This window comes from Anser anser (genome assembly GCF_964211835.1).
Source record: "Anser anser genome assembly, chromosome: 27".
NCBI lineage: Eukaryota > Metazoa > Chordata > Aves > Anseriformes > Anatidae > Anser > Anser anser.
The window spans coordinates 1177028-1191988 of NC_139748.1; the positions used below are offsets into that span (position 1 = coordinate 1177028).

The 14961-nt window shown below is 45.5% G+C and overlaps 2 protein-coding genes across 6 annotated transcripts in view; both read left to right on the top strand.

Moving 5' to 3' along the window:
* The first annotated feature begins 2 nt into the window (after positions 1–2).
* On the top strand, positions 3–3764 carry BCAS2 (BCAS2 pre-mRNA processing factor). Of its 2 annotated transcripts, XM_083812900.1 has the most exons (7): positions 3–154; positions 230–322; positions 402–472; positions 548–709; positions 1761–1811; positions 2923–3003; positions 3568–3764. In XM_083812900.1, the coding sequence occupies exons 1-7, from the start codon at positions 62–64 to the stop codon at positions 3695–3697; spliced, it is 681 nt and encodes a 226-aa protein (XP_083669026.1). In that variant the 5' UTR covers positions 3–61; the 3' UTR covers positions 3698–3764. The 2 variants fall into 2 exon arrangements, with proteins under 2 accessions (XP_083669026.1, XP_083669027.1); XM_083812901.1 differs by lacking the exon at positions 230–322 and having other exon boundaries at positions 36–154.
* A 353-nt stretch (positions 3765–4117) lies between these two features.
* The window catches only part of TRIM33 (tripartite motif containing 33), a 41171-nt gene continuing 30327 nt past the window's right edge, over positions 4118–14961 (top strand). Inside the window, exon 1 of one of the 4 annotated variants that reach the window (XR_014575645.1) lies at positions 4118–4629. Coding sequence is in view for 3 of the 4 variants with exons in the window: in XM_083812542.1 (XP_083668668.1) it covers positions 4173–4629 (457 nt within the window). In the remaining variant the exon portion in view is untranslated. The remainder of the gene's footprint in view (positions 4630–14961) is intronic. The other 3 variants (XM_083812542.1, XM_083812540.1, XM_083812541.1) reach the window with 3 other exon arrangements.

A 14961-nucleotide genomic window follows, 5' to 3' on the forward strand; every position in this document is an offset into this window, starting at 1 on the left:
GCAGGCGCTGCGGGGCGGAGGCGCGGGGTCGGCGCAGGCGCGGGGCGGGGCCGGGCGGGCGATGGCGGGGCCGGGGCTGGTGGCGGGCGACGTGGTGGTGGACGCGCTGCCCTACTTCGACCAGGGCTACGAGGCGCCGGGCGTCCGCGAGGCGGTGAGTGCGGGCCGGGGCCGGGGCCGGGGCCGGGGCGGCGGGCGGCGTTCCTGCCTGACGCCCCGCGTGCGCTAGGCTGCGGCGCTGGTGGAGGAGGAGACGCGGCGGTACCGGCCGACCAAGAACTACCTCAGCTACCTGCCGGCGCAGGACTACAGCGCCTTCGAGGTGAGCGGCCCCGGCCCGCTGCGCCGCCGCCCCGCGCCCCCCCCCCCCCCCCCCCCCCTCACCGCCGCTCTCCCCGCAGACCGAGATCATGAGGAACGAGTTCGAGCGCCTGGCGGCCCGGCAGCCCCTGGAGCTGCTCAGCATGAAGAGGTGAGGGGCGGGGAGGGGAGGGGAGGGAGGCGGGCCGGGCGGCCCGGCCTGAGCGGGGCGGGCGCTGTGTTCCAGGTACGAGCTGCCGGCCCCGTCCTCCGGGCAGAAGAACGACATCACGGCGTGGCAGGAGTGCGTGAACAACTCCATGGCGCAGCTGGAGCACCAGGCCGTCCGCATCGAGAACCTGGAGTTAATGTCTCAGCACGGCTGCAACGCTTGGAAGGTGTACAACGAGTAAGGCGCCCGTCCGTCCTGCTGAGCCTGGCCGAAGCCCTGGCTTTTGTTTGTCGTGTTTTTCTTGCAAGTCCAGTGGGAATCTTTGGGACGCATCCTGGAATAACCGAGTCCCTTTGAGAGAGCTGTATGTGGAAGAGCAGAATGCTGATCTGAAAGAAAAGGAGCTTTCTCTGTGGCCGAGAAGTACCCTGTGTCTCCATAAATCTCAATCCTGAATTTTTCTGAGTTACAGTTTTGGTGGCAGATAGTTGATAATGGGTTTTAACTATGGATAACTAACGGGAATAATGAGTCCCTATGAAATGGTAATTCAGTAGCTGAAAATAAAAACGATGTGCTACTGATCTTCCTCACCCTGGAGCCACTTATTAATAAAGTTGTTGTAAAAGCCATGAAGAGTTCTAGAAAGTGTGGTTGCAGGAATCACCAGAGCCATTTCAGGCAGAGAATGTGAATGTCTGCTTTTAAGAAGGGTTAGCTTAACTTTTAAGTAATGGTGTAGACAAAAGGAATGTGAAGCTTACTTTTTTGAGAAGGCAAAGGGTTATTTACCTTAGGAGAAGGGAGTTAGGTAGAGGATCTTTTAAGTTATGTATCAGGAAGAGAAAGGAACTGTTTCTATTCTGACAGTTTTGGGGGGGGGGAAAGCTGGTTACCGGTAAGTTTACAATGAGAATTAAAAGGTAGGCAATAAGTTAACAAGATATTTCAATACAATTCTGCTGAGAATAGTGCAAACTAACAGTGAAAAACATGAAAATAAAAAGTGATTGACTAATGGATGTAGTTTTATGATATTGTCTGATGGCAAGGGTTGAAAGTAGTGATTATTGAAGCATTACATCTTAAAACTGCACGTGTTATGATCTGAATGTTTTCGTATCGTCATTCCCTTCAGGAGTGAAGAGCACAGACTGTGGTGAGACTAAGTCTTATACTTGCCTTTAGTGACGTTGCCTGTTTAAAGAGTTAAATGGCAGGTTGGGTAAACGGGGCTGATCTAGCAATTACTTGTTTTGCTAATGCTTTGCTTGCGTTCTGCTATTAGGCATTTGGTTCATATGATAGAACAAGCCCAGAAAGAGCTTCAGAAGTTGAGGTGAGTCATTGGTTTTCATAGTTTCATACTGAGGTTGGAAGGAATGTGGAACAATATTCCCCCCCCTCCTCCTTGTGTACTTGTGTATCAGCTGGTCAAGGGAAAAAAGATCCACCCCCTTCCCCAAACTATTACATTTATAATACCTGTTGCACTCAGGTTTGGTTTGATTTGTTTCTGTCTGAACATGTGCTTTGAACATGTGCTGAACATGTGCTTTGAAGGAAATGAATTCTGGTAGGATGCTCTTTGAAATGCAGTCATGTTTTCTTTTCGCTGCTGATATGCTTTTATTTCATGCGCTGTTATCTCAGTCAGGGCATGCTGGCTGATGTTGTGTTAGTCCTATCGTTTTTAAAGTGAATGCTTTAACAAGTTTACAGAGGTGAAATAGTCAAAGATGGTGGTTGTATATTGAAGTGATGTACCTTCATAACTTTGTCTAGACAGGATGCTATGGACTTAGTAAGTAAAGCTTTTCAGCTTTCAGATTTACGTAAATTACCATCATTTTTGACCTGAAGATAGGGCTGTATACCAGGACACGGGTAGAAGGTGAGGTTGCGTAGCCAAGTCTTATTTTTTATTGGTATTTGGGTTATCTGTGATTAGTGTCTTAGAATCAGCATGGGAGAGCATGGAAGAGGAGCTCAAGCTGGGAAAGTTAAAGGAGCACCGTGGTGTTGTATAAGGAGGCTAACAGTAAAAGTAACTTGGTCTCTAAGTAGTTCCAAGTATTCTGTACTTCTCAGTCGATTCACTGAACAACTAAATTTTGTTACTGGTTAGCAGATCTGCTTTTCTGACTTCTTTCGGAACAAAACTGATTTCCTGTTTTCTGCGCTGTGCCAGTAGTGGTAGACTTGAACGTTTGAAGTTTTCGTTGTAGTGGGATGGATTTTTTGTGTGTATTTTTTTGTTTTGTTGTTTTTTAACTTATATCAGGGTTCTGGATGCTGGTACTGTATGGTGGTTAGGACGTTGGCTACGCAAGTGCTTTCTGGTAGTACTTCTAGAGCAGTGTATTTCAAGCAGCAGATATTACAAATTTTAAAGAAGTGGAAAAAAAAAACCAAAACCAAAACAACAAAAAATGTATTTTTTCTTCCAGGAAAAACATTCAAGATCTGAACTGGCAACGAAAGAATATGCAGCTCACAGCTGGGGCTAAGCTACGAGAAATGGAATCTACGTGAGTATCTAGATTTTTTTTCTGTTAAATCTTCCATGGATTATATCTTCTGCGTGAAATTCCTTCATGCAGAACATCAGTAATCTTTCAGGACTATCATAGGAAGCTATTGTGTGAATACTGTTGCTTTGCACGGTGTTTTTAAAGGTGCCTAATTCAGTTACTAATTACAGTTACTGTGGTTGGGTGAAACTGTATGACAGATGCAAGGAGGGCATATTGGCTGCTTGAAATTGTGTAAAACGTTTTTCTTAAACTTTTCTATATCTAAATATGGAAAATCTGGTTTTGAGCCTTTTTTTCTTACAATCTAGTAAATGAAATATTTCATGCTAAGGCTTAATAGAGTTAAAATCCCACGTTTTGTCACTGTGTTTGTTCAAATGGCCATTGATGTCAGCTGAGGTTTCTCACGTGCTGAGAAAAATGCTGCTTTATTTGGTGTCCTAGTGGTGTCCTCTTTTTCAGAGCACTTACTGTCCTGTTCCTTTGATTTTCAAACGGGACTGTTAAACTCCAAATAACACCTCAAGCCTTTTTATTCTCATTTCTGTTCCCCTTCAGGTGGGTGTCTCTTGTCAGTAAAAACTATGAGATTGAACGAACAATTGTGCAGCTGGAAAATGAAATTTCACAAATCAAACAGCAGCAGGGGGAAGCAAACAAGGAGAACATCCAGCAGCAGGACTTCTGACGCTCCAGGAGCCGCTTCCTCTTTCTGTATTTCCCCTTCTGCCTCCAATAAACGTTGTTCTGCCGGCTGCGTGCCTCCGCTCTGCGGCGGGTTATGAAACGGGTCCCCGGGGGGGGGGGGGGGGGGGGGGGGGCGAGAAGCAGCCCCTGCCCCGCGGAGCCGCGCGGCTGATGGGGGCCGGGGGGCGGGGGCGGGGGGCGCCGCTGGGCTCCGGGCGGCCCCGCCCTGCCGGTGATTGGCTGGGCTCCGGCCGCCGCGGGCCAATGGCGGCTCGCTCCGCAGCGCGATGACAGGTGCGCGCACCGCCCCGGCCGGCCGCGCGTCACGGCTCGTTTCGCGCCCCCCCCCCCCCCAGCGGAGCCGTCTGGGCCGCGCGTGCGCGAGCCTCGGCCCCGCCTCCCTCCTGGGGAGCGCGCACGGCGCGTGGTGACGCTGCGCGTGCGCGGAGCGGGGAGCTGGGTTCAAAGGAGGAAACATGGCGGAAAACAAAGGAGGCGGCGGCGGCGGCGATGGGGCTGCCGAGGCCGGGCCGGGCGGCGGCGGCGGCCTGGAGCCTGTGGCCGCGTCCCCCTCCGGCGCCGCCCCGCCCGCGCCCGCCGCCGCGCCCCCCGAGGAGCGGGAGAGCCCGGGCGCGGCGGTGGCGGCGGCGGCGGAGCGCGCTCTCGGGGAGGCCGAGGCCGAGGCGGCGGCGGGGCCCGGCGCGGTTCCGGGCCCTGGCCCTAGCCCCGTGCCCCCGCTGACGCCGGCGGCGCCCGGGCCCTTCTCGCTGCTGGACACCTGCGCCGTGTGCGCGCAGAGCCTGCAGAGCCGGCGCGAGGCCGAGCCCAAGCTGCTGCCCTGCCTGCACTCCTTCTGCCGCCGCTGCCTGCCCGAGCCCGAGCGGCAGCTCAGCGTGCCCGTGCCCGGCGGCGCCAACGGCGACATCCAGCAAGGTGAGCGCGGGGCCGCCGCCCGCCGCGGCCTCTCCCCCGGGGGGGGCTGGCTTCTCGCTGCCCCTGCGGCTCCGTCACCGCGCGGCGCGGAGGGTGCTCCCGCCGCGGCTGCGGCTCCGGGGGCTGGAACCCTGCGCCCGCCCCGGTGGCCGTGCCGGGAGGCGGCGCGGCTCGGGCCCTGATCCCGGGGGTCTGTCCCGCGGCGCTCGTCGCGGACTGCTCCGTGCGCCCGGGTGGCGGCTGAAACTTGGGAGTCCGCTCTGGAAGCGTAACGTAAATCGCGGGGTGTGTTTGGTTTGGGCTTTCAGGGCTACAGCCGCAGAGGCATGTGTTTGAGGGGGTGTTCAAACGTTCGGGTCTGCAGCGCTAGAAAAAAATCCGTCCAAGTGAGATCCAGCTCGCTGTTACGGCGTTACGTGCGCTGTTGGAGATAGCACGTGTGGTACGCCTGCCTTTCTGCGTGCGGGCCCAGTTTCCTGTCCCTGGTGTGGGAACGCTGCCGTGCTGTGTGTCGGTGGGCTCGCTGTGCGTGCGTACTCCAGCCGGGAGTAACTTTTGGGCTGTGCAAGAAGCGTGGACTGCACCTTCCAGGTGCTTTTGTTGAAATCGTAGCTTGAATTTTGTGTCGTTCTATGTCACGAGTTCAGGAATGCAATGGAAAAGCTTCTGGAGCTTTTAGTGGAGTGCCTTCTGTGCTGTGGCCTGCAGACCAAGCTAGAGCTCTGGCGAATGGCTTTTCAGGTCTTAACTGGGTCCTGTGGTCACTAGGACCTTGTTTGGTGACATCTTCCTGGTTTTAGCAAGGACTCAAGTCTTTCCTGTGTCGCGCAGTGATTTGTTGAGAGGAGGTTCTCAAGTAATAAACCTGGCTTTCTAGTGAATCTTTCATCCAAACTGTTCAGAAGCAGTTCATCTAGGATATGGGTCTAAGAAGGTCCTGTGCTTTCTCTTTCGTAAGGCTTTAAGTGCAGTTTATAAATATGCTAACTAAAGCACTCAGTTGGTCTTGTGATCCTTCTCGTTAAATTCCAGATTTTATGTTCTGTGTGATATGTATTAGTGAGAGATATAGAACTTGTCAATTTAGGTTTATTATACTAGTAATTAGGAGGATGATCTGAGTACATCTGTTAGGATACAAGTCCAGGGAAAAGATGAAGTACATACAACATGGGATGGCAGTTCTCATCACATGTATTTTAACAATGCTCGATTGCGATGCTTTGGTGAAATAAGGATTAATGTCTTGGTCAAAAACTTGGAGATGACGCGAGTGAGGTGCGCGTAGGATCCATGCTAGTAGAGATGTGTATGTTCCGTCTGTTGTGGTATGTAAGTCTGCACGAACATACGTGTTAGTGCAGCAGGTCACTAAGAATGAAACATTGATTAACCAGAACTGCTAAGGTGCAGTTCTGTCAACAGCTCTCTCCACATATCGTAAATGGGATCAGCTGAGCAGCGCATGAAATGCTCATCAGTAAATCAGGTTAAAAAAATAAAAAAGACATTCTCAACATACAGAGAAGTACCGTGTCGCTTAGTCATGCAGGTTCGTTCCCTGTTGGCATAGATTGTATTAGCCATGAATCCTGGTATTACTTCCACTTCTGTAGTCTCCTTAACTGTGAGCAAATGTTTTTTCATGGAGGAAGAATTAATGGAAAGTAGTACCCGTAGCTGTACCTGGAGTAGGTCGCGTGTAACTGAAGGCTGTCTCTGCTGGATTATATGCTGTATGTGCATCTAAATTTGCCTGCTCTTTTTTTTCAGCGTGTCTACACCTATGAATGCTATGGAAAAGTACTGCATTTTTCTTTTGATATTTTTTCTGGTTGTTTTCTTAATTCGTTTCAGGTTTTGCTCCCTAAGAATTGTCAAGCACTTCAAATAGTAAATATGTGTATTTATTGGCTAATAACTGTGGAAGCTGCTTACCGGGAGTTGAGTGCAAGTTGGGTACCCACAGAGTAGTTCTCTGACAACAGCATGCCGCTGCTCTCAGAGAGAAAATGGTAAGAATGCTTGGAGGCAGTAGTTGCTGGTGGTCTGTATCGGCATCTCTTCCACCCTGTTGTCACTCCTTTGAGAGACACTATTTGCTAGTGAATACAGAAGAATGGTCTTAGTTCCTCAAAGTTTAGAAACGCTGACCAAACATAAAAACAATTATCCAAAGTTGTGCCTTGCCGTGTTAATAAAGAAGCGACTGGTAGGTTCACACCTCTTGCACTGGTGAAGGAAAATCTTTGCTGTTTACATTTATGTTGAAAAAAAAATCAGACAGCTTTGTATTTATGTATTTTCATGTTACGTATTTAACACACAAATTTGTATCTTGTAGTCAGTTACTTTATAAGTTGTTGGCGTGTGCATTTTATTTGGTGAATAGATGATTTCTCAATGCCTGGTGTTTCAGCTGTCCAACTATACTCTTCTTTCAGGTTGAAAGAAGCCTACAGTAAAATGCCTTCTTGTCTTTGTATCACAGTATTCTGAAATATGTTTATTTTTAAGTTAAAGATTTCAGAGGGTTAAAGATGCTGCAAAACAATTTTATGCACCCACAGCTGCTGCTTTTCCTGGGAATATAGGTTGTTTTGAGTTTTTACTGAGGTATTTACAATCTCTCTTAAGAAGATTATCTCAGTACAGAGAATGTGTGGTTCTTCCAGTTCCTTGTGAATATCGCAATCTGGCAAGCCTTTGTTAGGCTGAAAACCTAAAATGGAGTTACTAGATGCTTTCAGAGAGCCTAAGAAAACATAGAAAATGGGTAATGTGACCGTACGTATAATTTGAGGAACAATACATTTAATTGTGCTATGTAATACATAGCACGAATTATTCTGAGATGCTGAATTCAACTCCCGTCCTCAGGGTTTGTGTATTTAGAAACAGTGTATTAAATGACACCTTAAATTATGAAATAACAATTTTTAATTGCCTTTGGAAGGAGAAGATAAAAATGATGCTACACCCACAAGAATATGATTTATCACTTAAGTTTGGTAGTAACCTTGTTTTCAGTAAGGAAAGTTGAAAATAAGTACCTCAAATAGACTGCTTAAATTATGTAAACGTGGACCGTCTTAGTTTCAGTGAATGTCAGTACTCATCACTTGAACTCTCATGGTTCTTCAGCTTTCTCCTGTGTTCATGAGAGAGCGCCATCAATGGGTTCTGGAGCCCAGCGAAGGCTGAATCCTGAAAGAATTTCAATTCATATCCTGAAAATCTTGGTATGAATTAAATTTCAGTCTCAATTAGTAAAGTATTTTAAAATAATGCTGTTGTTTGAGGACGTTCTAGGGTTGTGTTTTTTTTTTTTTAATAATATTAGAGTTGTTGTCAGCAACTCTTATAAATTTATTTTCCTTATTAAATATTATGTGTTGTTAGTTCCATGCGTGTGTAGCAGTGATATAAGCAAGCATCATTTGCATTAAAAAATAAAAGTGAGTTAGAAGTGGAACTTGAAAGCAGTTAAAATTTTTTATATTCAGATAAATTGCAGTCTGATTGTGTCATTCGCTTTACCTGTGCGGTTATTGTCTATGTCTAATCCGCGAAACTAGAACGGGGGCTTTGATGTGTGGCTATTCAGGAACATGTATTTGAACGCTTAAATTCCTGGCAGAAGTGAGTATTTTGCATGTGCAGTAACTACTGTTGATGTTGTCAGCCAATAAATGAAACCTGGCAGAAATTCATTCCTCAGAGGACTGCGTACATGCCAAGTTTGAGCTTAAAACGGAAGTTTGAGTTGTTAGATTGCACAAGTGCTTGCAAATATTTCCTGAACTGTGAAGCTTTATCATCATTATAATAATGTAAATATCTGAAAGGATTTTGGAGTTACTTATAGCTACTTAATGCTTTTGTGTTGGGAACCAGCCTGGTACATTTCAACCCAAAATAAAAAATGTGTTTAAAAGCAGGTGTCTAAAATGATGCTGTTCTCTCAAATAATAACAAGGGTTGTGGAAGATTGACGACTTGATTGTCTGTGGATGTTTTGATAAAGACTTAGGTTAGTTCTAACTGATGTGGTAACTGTCAACAGAAAATCTAACCCATTTCTTTAAAATTAACATTCTTGAAGGAACCTGGAATCACAACAGGTGGTCAGGGACCTGCAGGTGTGTCTTGCTCAGCCTCTTGCCAAACCCAGGTGCAGTTAGAGGAGGGTTGTTTAGGGCCTTGTCCATGTGAACTGTGACCATCTATGAGGACGGTGATTTTATGGGTTCTCTGATGCATTTTGTCCATCCTCACTGTAAATATGTAAAACATTAAGTTGACGCACATTCTCCCTTTTCCTCGCTTGCACCTGATACTCCCTTCACTGCACACCTCTGGGAGGAGCTTGACTCTGCCTCTGTGACCCCTGCTCCCCAAAGTCAGGTAGCTGCAGGCAGCGGCGAGGTCCCCTGGCACAGTGTGAGCAAAGCTATTTGCTCCAGCTGTAACCTGTACGTGGTGTGTTCCAGTCTTGATCATCTTGGCTGCCGCTGCTGGGCTTGACCCTGGTATGTGAGCGTGTGTGCTGTACTGGGGAGTCCCAAACTGGACCCAGTACCAGTTGTGGTCTCCCAAAGCGCTCGGCAGGGGAAAGGATCACTGCCTGGACCTGTTGGCTGTATGGCTAACGCAGCCCACGATGCTCTTGGCCTTTTTTCTTGCAAGGATATGCTGTTCACTCCAGTCAACTTGTTGTCCACAGGTACTTAAAACATTATATTTTAGGGTATTAGAGTGAGATCAAACTTAATTTTTATATTTAGGCTATAGGTTTGCTTGAATATTGTGAAAGTACTAAAGGATTCAAAAAGGATTCAAAAAGATTTTCATCTTACAGACCAGAGCTTATGCGGAAGGAGCTGGATGTTAATTAAAGATACAAATTTTATAAGTAGGGATGTTTAGGAATGCAAGTGTTTAGGCTCAATTTCTGGATAATCAGGAAGAGAGATACTTTGAATTTAATTTTGAACTACTGGAAAGATTCTGCAGGTTAGCACACTGATGGAAGGGATCCAGCAATGAACGGTGCAATTGAAGTGCAAAGTACTTTTTGTAGCACCTTATCCTTTGATCATGTATGTTTTCACTTGGGAGTTGCATTATATATGGTTGCATTTGTTCTGTGTGTATCTTCGCAAATGTTGACTCATTAAAAACAAAGATAGGAGGCATTTTACGTGAATATGCCATTTGTGTTTCTTCAGCATCAGTGTTATTCCTAAATGAATAGACTTTATTGGATGTGCCATGGGGTCGCTGTGGTGATCACGTGTGAATGCTGCTTTTTGTAATAAAAACCTACAGTCTCACCCATAACATTGACCCGAGGGGAAGCAATTGCATCATGCGCTGTTGCTGTAGTGCATCTCAGACTCTTGACTTATGTTCTAACACTTGTCTCTTGCTCATCAGCTGCTCCCTTGGTCAAAGTTCTTGGCTTCTGAAACCGTCCCCCTTCTTGTTTCGGACTGTGTCTTAAACCTTCAGCGAGACTTCCTGCATCCCATTACTCTGTGTTCACAAGTGTGTGGTGACGCAGGTACAAGTGTATGGGGTAAACATACCTTTGTTGATGGGTAAAAACTGCTACAATTTACTCATCTTTCAAAAAATGACAATTAAGTACCCTTTATCAATGAAGAAAAAGAGACCTGTAAATGTCTACCGAAGCAGGTGTCTGTGATGGCTTGGTGTTGGATTACTCTTACGTGATTTACTTGGTATTGCATGCGTTCTTCCAGTTTTACCTGTTGTGGTTTGCTGTTGTTTGGTTTCACGTGTTCATGTACAAAGTGATTAAACTGCATTCTCTTCTGTTTGGAGGAGAAAAGGTGGGAAATTTCCTCAGGAACATGCTTAAAATAAATAATTACATTCTATTGAAAATAAACTAGTCTTTGAAGTTTATGTTTTGTGGGGGGATACTATGATCCTGTTTTGAACTGAATTATATCTCATATCTCAGTTGAAATTGTTTTGAAATAGTGAAGAACGGATACTCCTACTACTCTGCTTAGATGGCAAATGTGTTGGACCGAGCAATTTAGCAGATCTAAATAAATTTAAATACGCAGAATGAGGACTTCCTCCTGCTGAAAGCAGATCGGTTGGAGTCTCTGTCAGGCAAGGTGCTTTTGAAAGGAGAGCTCCATCCGTGCAAGCAGCCTGACAAGGCGGTGGCGGCGGGGGGGTCTCTGGGCAGCCCTCAGCTCGGTGCGGGCCGGAGGAGGCCCTGGGGAGGCCCTGTGGCGGCCACGGCCCTGCGCTCCCCTCCCCGGTGCGAGCAGTGATCTCCTTGCCGCCAGCAGCGCCCTTTGTTCTGTTGCTGGAAGGCTGTCGCGGAATTACAACTCGAGGGGTTTTGCTTTCCGTTGTTGCTTTCTGGTTTCTGTCAGGTTTAGAAAGCGTTTGGTTAAGCTGTTGTGTGTTCGCTTTAAGTTGGTCAAAGCGCATATGGATCCTTGGGTTTGGAAGCCTCTGGTAACGGTTAGCTCTGTTGCTTCAGCTGGGGTAAGGTTTTCAGTGAGCAGACAAGTGGTCGTGGCTAGCTGTGGCTGCGTCCCCCCTCCCTGCTTTCCCTTTGCTGCCTGCCAGCCCTGTGGTGCTGGAGGCTTCCAGCTGGCTTCTCTCTGGCCTTTGTAAAGAGGCCTGGGGAACGGACGAGGGGAGCGCAGGGCGTAGGTCTGGCTGGGAATCGCGAGCTGATTCTGCCGGCTCAGAGAATCTTGCTTGTCCGCATACGGTCTCCGAAGCACCTAATGAACATCCAGAAGGGAATTTCTAGAGGTTAGGAGCAAACATGATTTAGAAAATTCCATCTTTTATTCCTTCTTGTGCAAAAGTAGTGGAGCACGGACTGTTACTGGGCAGAATGGGTCTAGCAAAGCTGTGCTGGGGGCGGATCAGCCGATTTCAACTTATTAAAAGTGCTCAGAGTAAGAATTCCGTAACATCGGGCTGGAGTGGGTATAACATCCAAAGACTTGATGTAAAGTTTCTCTGGAAAAAGTTTTTTCTAGTTTGATCCTACGAGATTGGAAGCATAGGGAATCAAGCCTTCTCACCTCCGTCTCCGTAGATCTTAAGCGTTTTTTAAATTTGGTGTTTTAATGTTGGAAGATTAAGATGTCAGACTGGAGAAATGAATTATAACTGGGATTTGAGTAAATATCCTGTTGAAAATAGTTAAAGAATGAAGGATTTTATAAGTAATATAAGTAATTATATGAACCTGCTGGTAAAAAAAAAATCTGGGGATATTTTGAATGTAAATATATACAAGGTGTTGTCACAGTTCAGGGTTACAAATAAGAAAAATTCTTCCTTTGCGGTTTTAGATGTTAGTTGACAATAGGAAATTAAAAGCATTTTCTATTTGAGGTCTTAAGTTCTTTGAAATGTTCCGTTATGATTTGCTGCTGGATTACTTTGCAGACTTTTAGCAATCTTTCTGTTTTATGAAAACAAAAAGTTACTTTTACTCCTCAATTTACCTCAGTTTTTCGTCCTTTCTGATTTCCTTTGATATCTGTGGGTTAGCTTAGTGTGCTTTGTTACCTAAATCTTAAGCAGTTAGAAGGATTAAATAGATGTCACTCTCATATTGGTGTTCTTTATAAAGTCTTTGACTAACAAGTAGGAGTATCTAATGTGCAAGTTAAGGATAGTGTGACTTCCAGCAGTTGTATAACAGGTCGATGTGTGTTGTATAGTACAACTTCTGCCAGCTACCTCTCATTGCTCTGACAAAACTCTTCATCCAACATACTTATTCTGTTTTGATTAGCAGTACAGGTGGCAACTTAGCAGAAGTGGTGAGGAGGGCTACGCTGCCGTATTCTTGTTGCGTAGACGGCCTGGTTTTTGGCCTCGTGGTGGTGACCCCCAGCCTGGCCTGCAGAGACTTGGGCCCTGCTGGCAGGGGTGGCTCTTCCCGGCATGGTGACCGTGCTTGGGATGTGGCGGGTGTTCCTGGCACCATTCTCTGCGGTCTCTGCCTCAGGTCCCTCTGGCGTGCCGCGGGAGAGCCCTGGAGCTGGCTGCTGCTGCTCTTCCCAGTCCCTCCTGGACCACGTCGTTGCAGGGACGTCAGTTCTCCTTCATGGTTTTCTTCAGCTGAGACTAGTGTCCCCAGTGAATTTCTGATGACATCAGGAGACTCACTAGGAGCCCATCACAAGGAATCTGGGAGTTTCTTTTCTCCCTCTGTTGCAGGCTTTGGGAACTCCCTGTCTGTCCTGGTGGCATGGTAGGGGGGAATGGCTCATGATGTTTGAAGATGGCAAGTGAAGCCTATCCCCCCTTTTGAGTGTGGTTGACAATGCAAGGCAGGCTTTTCCTACCTGCTGGATTGGTGACACTCAAACCAAATTTCCAGGTAAGAAATGATTCCTGCTTCTTACTTATATCAGCCTTAGGTAGTATAAAGGGAGAGAAATGAAACTCGGTTTTAGTGTTATATGTAGGAGTGGATGTAAATGGAGTGGGCAGTAAATGTATATGGTTGAAAATAATTTTGCTAGTTTGGATGATGTTTGGAGAAGTGTGAGACAAAAAGCAGAATTTGATCTTAACTGTACATTTTCATTTGGAACAAGATGTAATTTGATTCACGGCAGTAGGAAGTGGTGGGGAAGGGACGAACTGGTACAAATAGCTGTGTATGTCAAAAACTGTGGAAGAGAGCAGATAACTGTTCATGCTGATAGTTGTTACTGGTCTCGAACACTGTTATGATGTTTCTGATATAAAAACAAATAGAAAACAGTGATGTCAGCCCTCTGAAATGCAACACGAAAAGCAGCTTGAAAGCCTACCGCTATCGTCTCTTGTAAAATAGTTCATCCTTTTCCGTGGTACATCATTCCAATGGCTGATTGCTGTCAGCTGTATTTATGAAAGTACTGATACTCACTAAAGCATCAGTGTGGATGGTGAAGTGTGTGGTGTGTGGATTTTTTTTTTCATTTCATTTTTTTGCTTGTGCACCTGGAGTATAACGGTGTTCCTGGAGTTAGTGCCGATGATAGTGTTTGGATGACAGTGTTGTATGAGTAAGTCAGAAAGGTACTGCAGTTCAAAACATCTGGACTATCAGCACAGTGTTTCACGTGATAAAGTCAATGCTTATTATTTCTTCCAACATTTCTGCGGGAAGTCTTGATGGTAATAATTATGAACGGGGAGAAATGATAGACCGGTCTGACCTTCGTAATTTCTATGGATGTCGTCTAATTCATATTGAATGGTGATTTAGAAGAATATTGATCTTTTGACAATAGTGCTTGCTGTGTGCCATTTGATATATTCCTTGGAAGTAGTTACCTTTTTTTTGAAAGCTGTATTACCGTGAAAATGTGTGTATTAGGACTAAAAATATTTTTCAATATTAAGTTTCTAATTTAAATTGGCACAGAAAAATCAAGTAGTAAGTTCTCCTGTAGTATAACTAGGAAGATATTTTTATTGTTATTTCATTTTAATTTTGTTACGTAAGAATCTTGTTGGGTTGAAACCAACAGTGAAGCCTGGTCTTTCTACTTGTTTACATAAATATATGAGCCGTAGCTTGTCCTAAAATAGATTCTCATTACATTTTTATCATTAACTTTGTTAGCTCGCAAATTATGTTTTGATAGAGATAAGGACTTCCCATTTCTCTTTTTCTGTAAATGCTGTTTCAGTGTGGTTTTCCCTGTTTTTCGGAGTTGTCTGTATTTTTTCAGCAGTGCAGTTTGGTTTCTAGTACTAATGATGTTGCATTAATTTGGTTTATATTAGATTAAAAGATTGGGATACATCAAGTGAGTATGAGTTGTACAAAAGCTTGTGTAATATTAGAAAGCCATCAATATAATAATTTATATAATAATAGTAATTGAGATGTGAAAATGAAGTCTTATGCTGAATGAGAATGGCGAGGCCTTTTTGGAGGATTGTGATCCTTTGAGAGATGGTTGATGCTGAATAAGGAACATAATCATCAAATGAACGATGTACATTACAGGCATCCTATTGCTGTAAGGCTACCATGAGTTCCTCACATGCAAGTATGCCTTTATCCAAATAGTATTCTATTTACTAAGCAGTCTCTTGTGTCTAGGGATTATTGTAGTTAAGGTGAAAATAAATGTCACTGTGGGAAAGCAAGCGTTTTCTTGAAATACACTTTTCTAATTGTATTTCAATAGAACCTTGCATGCGGCTTTTATTTAGGACTCAGATCTGAGCGGTCCAACATCAGCGATCAGGGGTCTTGTGGATTTGCCTCCAAACCTCTTTGTCTCTCTCTGCCAGGTGCAAAAC

Coding starts and splice junctions, on each gene's coding strand:
- BCAS2 (XM_083812900.1), top strand. CDS start 62: ATGGCGGGGCCGGGGCTGGTGGCGGGCGACGTGGTGGTGGACGCGCTG. Junction 323..401: donor AGGACTACAGCGCCTTCGAG/GTGAGCGGCCCC, acceptor CTCTCCCCGCAG/ACCGAGATCATGAGGAACGA. Junction 710..1,760: donor GCTTGGAAGGTGTACAACGA/GTAAGGCGCCCG, acceptor TTCTGCTATTAG/GCATTTGGTTCATATGATAG.